Source organism: Acartia tonsa, chromosome 12 (genome assembly GCF_053477335.1).
Source record: "Acartia tonsa isolate MP-2025a chromosome 12, ASM5347733v1, whole genome shotgun sequence".
Lineage (NCBI taxonomy): Eukaryota > Metazoa > Arthropoda > Copepoda > Calanoida > Acartiidae > Acartia > Acartia tonsa.
The window spans coordinates 39,788,945-39,795,279 of NC_137271.1; the positions used below are offsets into that span (position 1 = coordinate 39,788,945).

At 30.8% G+C, this 6,335-nt stretch overlaps 1 protein-coding gene and 1 long non-coding RNA gene across 2 annotated transcripts in view; both read left to right on the forward strand.

Annotated features, from left to right (window-relative positions):
• The first annotated feature begins 1,022 nt into the window (after positions 1-1,022).
• Positions 1,023-1,721, forward strand: LOC145334004 (uncharacterized). The gene is made up of 2 exons (XR_013884667.1): positions 1,023-1,214; positions 1,638-1,721. It is a non-coding gene; the product is annotated as an uncharacterized LOC145334004 (long non-coding RNA).
• Positions 1,722-2,073: 352 nt separating this feature from the next.
• The window catches only part of LOC145333336 (uncharacterized), a 5,386-nt gene continuing 1,124 nt past the window's right edge, over positions 2,074-6,335 (forward strand). Inside the window, exons 1-5 of the mRNA XM_080178456.1 lie at positions 2,074-2,097; positions 2,195-2,298; positions 2,631-3,829; positions 4,602-4,671; positions 6,246-6,335. The exon at positions 6,246-6,335 is cut by the window's right edge and continues 368 nt beyond it. Coding sequence (XP_080034582.1) covers positions 2,074-2,097; positions 2,195-2,298; positions 2,631-3,829; positions 4,602-4,671; positions 6,246-6,335 — 1,487 coding nt within the window. The remainder of the gene's footprint in view (positions 2,098-2,194; positions 2,299-2,630; positions 3,830-4,601; positions 4,672-6,245) is intronic.

Genomic DNA, 6,335 nt, shown 5'->3' on the forward strand with positions numbered 1-6,335 from the left:
GAATATGATATCAATGAGGTATTCACCTTTTCCAAGATAACAATGCACTTCAAAAATACTTCAGGTTATATTAAAAAAAATTACAAATATTCTGCAAAATTAGGGTCATTGAATAATAAGGTAGTTAGCTGTCTGAAGTACATATATTTATAAGTTTATTGAATTGTCTTCAGCAAGGTACTGAGGAAATTTTATAACAACTTAATCTTTATTTCTGTCTAAAATAGTAGATCGACTACCAATTGAGAAATCAACAACAGTAGCACCGCTAACATTTACATCATTTGAGAAATCAACTACAGTAGCGCAATTGCTATCTAGAATCTTTGAGAGATCTACATTACCTTCTACAACTACTGAACAACCGTTTAAAACAACCGCAACAACTCTACAACCATTAAAAACAACTATGACAACTGTTGAACCATCGACAACTTTGGAAATGACAACTTCTGAAGGCACTTTCTACGATTCAACGAAAAAAAACTGGTTTTTGACCGTCAGCAAAATATTGTTTGGCATTAGATAAAGTTAACTTAATTAATTTTTTTTAATTACTTTATAAGTGTTTATTCTCATGACACTTAATAATTATCTCTACCGGTCTTTCTTTATCATTCATCAGCGTCTATGCCCCTAGAAGACTCTAGGATCACTCGAGGTAGGGGGCGGAAAGTGGACTCGCTCTCCCCCTTTACAATTTCAGTTGAAGACAGAATTTAAAAAAAAATATATTTAGGGGAGTCATTTCTTTTCGAGAGGTGATTCCTTTTTGAAGAGAGATACTCTCTCCCAAAATATTTATAAACTTTAACAGGACATATGTAATGGTAGGTTGTAAAGGACTACCATTGCGGTTCAGCCATTCAGTCACAAACAGACATACATCCTGTTACTTTTATATTAGAATTCATTTTTTGTTCTACTTTACCTTTCTTTCGCTTTTCTTTTTCTTTCTTAAATAAAAAGTATCCATATAATTCTTTTTGACTATAAATCGTAGAAAACCAAAATTTAGAAACGCCATTATTGGATGAAACCACAAAACGTGAAGTAACCTCAACCACTGCAGCACCACAATCTCATGTTAAAAATTTCCAGCCCAATATAAAACAGCTGTTGATTGAAAAACAACAAGCAACTACAGAAAATCCTCTAAATGTATATTCGACAACAAATTCGTATACTAGTCCTAGATATGCTTATGTTTACAGGTAAGCATTCTTCAATAGATTACATAATAGGTCAGTGGAAAAAAATAATGACTGTTTTATATCTAAAAAATATAGCCAAAAATGTGCTTAACCCCATTATGAAGCTTTAGTTAATTAAAAATAAAACGGACATTGTCCCTTTCGTGGCAACGCCTCTTAAGGGGCGTTACGTCGTATTTTCACAGTAGCTTTTGATAGGTTTTGTTAGGTTATATTAAGTTAGGTGATTGCCCCGCAGGGTTAGGCAATTGGCCCCGCAGGGGTTAAAAATATGATAAAATCTACTGTGAAAATAAGACGAAACGCCCCTTAAGAGGCGTTGTCACGAAAATAACTATACCCACCCCAAATTTTTTAAAATCTAGTCCAAAAACAAACAGACAAACACACAGACAGCCCTTAAATTCTTGATATTTTTTGCAGGTTATATGATTACACATTTACCCCAGAATTAAAAGAAGATTTATTGAAACAATCTTCAAACAATATTAACAAAGAAATAACTGTTGAGAAGGTAATATTATACTTACATAAATTAACAAGATGTCTGTCTATCCGTCTGTTTGTCGCTAACCGTTCTCTTTACACGGTAGCATCTCATTGGTCCTGGGTAGGATGGGTAGAATGACATTAACTATCGGCAGCCGAAGGAATTTTCACAAAATTTAAGAAATAACATTTACCTTCTATATCAAATAGCATTACCGACGTACTTACAAACGGACATTCATAATAATATAGTAGCTTTGCTACTAGAATAATTATGTGTAAGGGAAAAAGGGAATTTGTATAAAGAAGATTTATTTTAAAAGTGCCTATAAAAAAATGTGTCGTACTGGCCTACCATTGATCAATCAAAATGTATACTGGCCTGCCTGTGTTGGTCTTTCATTGGACATTTATATTGTAGGACGTCTTTTTATAGGCACTAATAGAGAGCTACTTATATATATCCAAATGAGCAATATATTTTATTATAGACTGAGAAGCCAACATTTGTATCAACCCCAGCACCCAGAACAGAGAAGTCAATACAGGATAAAATTCAACTTCTATCTCATTTTCTGCCTTATCCGGATCAAAGGTAGGTTTTAAATTGAATTTCCTTTTAAATGCTCAAATATTATGCTATACAACTATCATTAATACAGATATATGTCAATAGATGATTATTATTTCTCTAAATTCTTTGTTAGTCTAAAGTTATTGGAAGAAAAGTTTGGAGAATGTTACATTTCCAATCCAATCTTGGATCCCCTTCAAAAGAAATCAAGGCACTATTAAGAGAAAAAGTTTAGGGGTAAAAATGATTTAATGTTTATTTCTTTCTTTATTATAAAAACCTATATCTACCAATGAAATGGTTTACTGATTAAAGTTTTAAACCAATTTTTAAATACTTTTTTTTTCATTCAGTGCAAGGTTTCCAAGACAACCAGATGTGAATGATTTGATTGACCGAGTATTTACTGAAGATATCCATGATAATGATAACAAGGACTATGCTCTGCAAGACAGTGACTACCAACAAGACCAGGATTATCTTATCTTTAGTGATGATTTACATAAGAATGAGCAAACTAAGACAAGTGGTATAACTGTTAGAACTGTCCTGGAAAAGGCAAGTGCTAAAAGTAGTGAAAACTTAAAGATTATTGATCAACTAGTCAATGGTGAATATGTTGAAAATGATTATGATCAAGAAATAAATGATGATATCAAGGACATAATTGATAGTGATCACATAGATGTAGGTGATATTATTGACTTGCAAACATCTGATCATCATGAAAACACTGATAATTCTAACAACCAGCAAAACATTGATGTACAAGGTAGCCTTAACCCATATCTAACTGATTATCTAAACATGAACTATCTGAGTGATGATCTTAAAACTTTAAATGAACATAAAATAAAGAAAGGTATACTAGATATTGATACTGTAGATCCTATAATCATTAATGAAGAAGATATTGATAATATTAAACAACCAATTCTGAATGATTATCCAATCATCAGGGATCAATCTCATCATAATGATAACTTAGAAATATTTGAACATTTGAATGCTAATGATCACATAGCTTCAAATGATCAAATAAATATCAATGAGCAGTTACATGGTACTGATCAATTAAAAACAATTGATCAATTGAAAATTAATGATCAGAAACGTCAAAATGATCAATATACTAACCAAGACAAAACTCTAAGTACTGATCCCCTTGTTCAAGCTAGTGATTCCTTAAATAAAACTGAACTTCCCCAAATTAAAATTTCAAACATTTACACAAATAGGGAAGAGCCAATAGAATTCAATGATTATTCTCAAATAAATAAGCAAATTGTTAATGACAAACCACAAAGTAATGAACAATATCACTACTACCCAATTGAAGATATCCACTCTCAATATGGTGACACAGAATATAAAGAAATAAATCCTCCAAAACGAGAAATACTCCCCAAATCTCTAACAGATGTTTTACCCCATAAAAATTACTATCCAGTTACAGATACTAGTATTGAGAATAGTTGTAATGATAATATTTTGGTTGAAAATGAATCTGAACAAAGTTATGCAAGAGTAGAGGATAATAAAGTCCAAAAAGGTAAAATTTTAGCTTTGAATTCTAAAATCTATCCACATAATTTTTTGTATTTCCTAATAACTTTAGTGATATCCTATCATACAAGGTAGTAAGCTTTTTATGTCTGTAGCAAAGGATCTTGCTAACCGTTAAACTGATATGGTTCTCCTGTAAAATAAAGCTTTTTATATGTCTAAAAAAGGTTGTATATATTTGAGAAGAGGGTAACTCCAACCTCCCAAAAGAAATTTCTACTAAAAAACATTCTTTTCAGTAGCGAAGCTACTCTATAATTCAAAATGTACGTCCGTCTGTTCGTCTGAGACAAAGTGGGAGAAACGTGAATTACTCGGCTCCTATAAAAGATAGACAGCTGAAATTTTTAGTGAAGATTCTTATAACATATGCCCATCTAATCTATACATTGTTTTATCTATCTGTCTATTATTTGGGGTGCTAGATCGATTCCTACATTTTTATGTTTTCATGATTTTCTCTCCTTTCTAAGATAATGGGCTGAAATTTTCTGGTATTGCTTAACTTTACATTCTACATATTTTCCTTAAGTTTTATTACGATTTTTCCATTAATTGGGGTGCTAGATCGATTCCTAGATTTTTAGGTTTTCTGTGGTTATCTCGATTCCTATTCAGGATTTACGGCTGAAATTATCAGGGATTGAATATGCTCATATTCTACATTTCATTATCAAGTTTCATTCATGATTTCTTAGTAATTATTTGTGTAGATATGGATTTTTCTTAGTGAATTATTAAATAAATCTTTATTTTAGATTTGGCATCTTATTTTGGACTATTATTGGAAGCAAGTGATAGCCTGGTAGAAAAGAAGAGAGATAAAAGGTTTGTTTTAGCCATACCAAATAATCATGTATAGCATCGTATTATAGACAATTTTCCACAAATATTAAAATAGAAATCATAAAAGGAATACATGTTTTGTTAGCCTGGACTACGCGGCTCCTAAGGTCTAACAACACTGGTTTTAATATCATTTATTTTAATATACGTGGAAAGGTGTTTGTAATACGATTCGATAAATATCTATTCCGCCTTTAAGAAGTTTATCTTGTGTCATCGGTTTAAAATGAATATCTAATTTGTTTACTTGTTAGTAAAAGAATAGTTATTTCTTTCATCGTATTATAAACCGCTTTCCGCGGATATAGAATGTACAATTATAAGATTAAAACTAGTTTTTTAGCCCCGAGGTGCCGAAGGCACGGGCTAAAAAAATATAATACGATGCTAGACATAGTTTTTTCGTATGGATGAGAACTGGTTCCTATCCACCGGATTCGAATGAATACGAAAAAACAATATTACATCAATAATTTTTTCTTTTCTAATAAATTATTTTGCGTTTGTAAGTTTTTTTTTTTTTTTAACATTTAAAATATTTATTTCATTTTGAAACAATATACAAGAAAAAATTAATAGTAAGGTTATAGATTTTGGGTTAAGTTAACAAGATAGTTTTACAAATGGTAATTTTAATAATATAATATTATGACTTATGCAGTTAGGAATTTTGAAAAATTGGATATGAGATCGTTTTCTAGGCCTGCTTTCTCAAGAAGTTTAAAGGTAAATTGAGTTACTAACAGAGAGTGTGCAAACAAATTATTTTCATTCCAATTTAAAAATTTTTCTTCTTTACGGATTTTCATTGATCTATCTTTAGCAGCTAATATAAGGTGTGATAATTGAATATACTCATTGGTTGAAAAATCTTCATAGTACATATTATACAGATAAAATGTATCTTTAAGAAATATAAATTCTGGCCTGCTTTCATTGGAATAGAGTAAATTCTAGAAATTGTATTGAGCTCTTTTTACATGAATTCATAAAAAGTAAATATATCCCAAAGAAAACCTAGATTGTTCTGCCTCTAAATATATGAACGCACTTTAAGACACAATAATTTTACTGAAATAATAGTTATGGTTTTATTAAGAAACAAAAAAAAGTCAAGCGTTTTGTTGAGGTCTTAAAGACGCAATAAATGTGTGTATAATGATTTTTTTTTTTTACGAGACGTCATAAAAAAACGTCTAAAAAGGAAGGATAAGAGGAGAAGTGGTAAAAGGAAACTCCCAAAAAAGAAATGTATTTTTATGACGTCACACGTGACATTTTAGGCTTTCTCTTTGTTACAAATTTGTAGGAATGTGAATAAAGAAGATGTACTATTTTCATAAAATAATTATCCCCTCTCCAATTTTGAGGGCTTAGACCCCCCACATTTTAGTGTATTAAATGTACAACAAATCACCTAATTTGAAACTAAAGCTTTGAACTAAATGTGTTTATTGGGGGGGGGGGGGAGGGGGGAGGTGAGGTCGATTTAAGGCATAAAAAAAAGAGTTCAAAGCCATTAACTATCATTAATTATTTAAATCTTTTTTTTTCAGAAAAAATATTGCTGTACCATTAGAAGTTTTGAACAAAATCACAGAAGAGCCTTCAAAATTCACCACTGATTATGAAAAAGACCTTAGTGA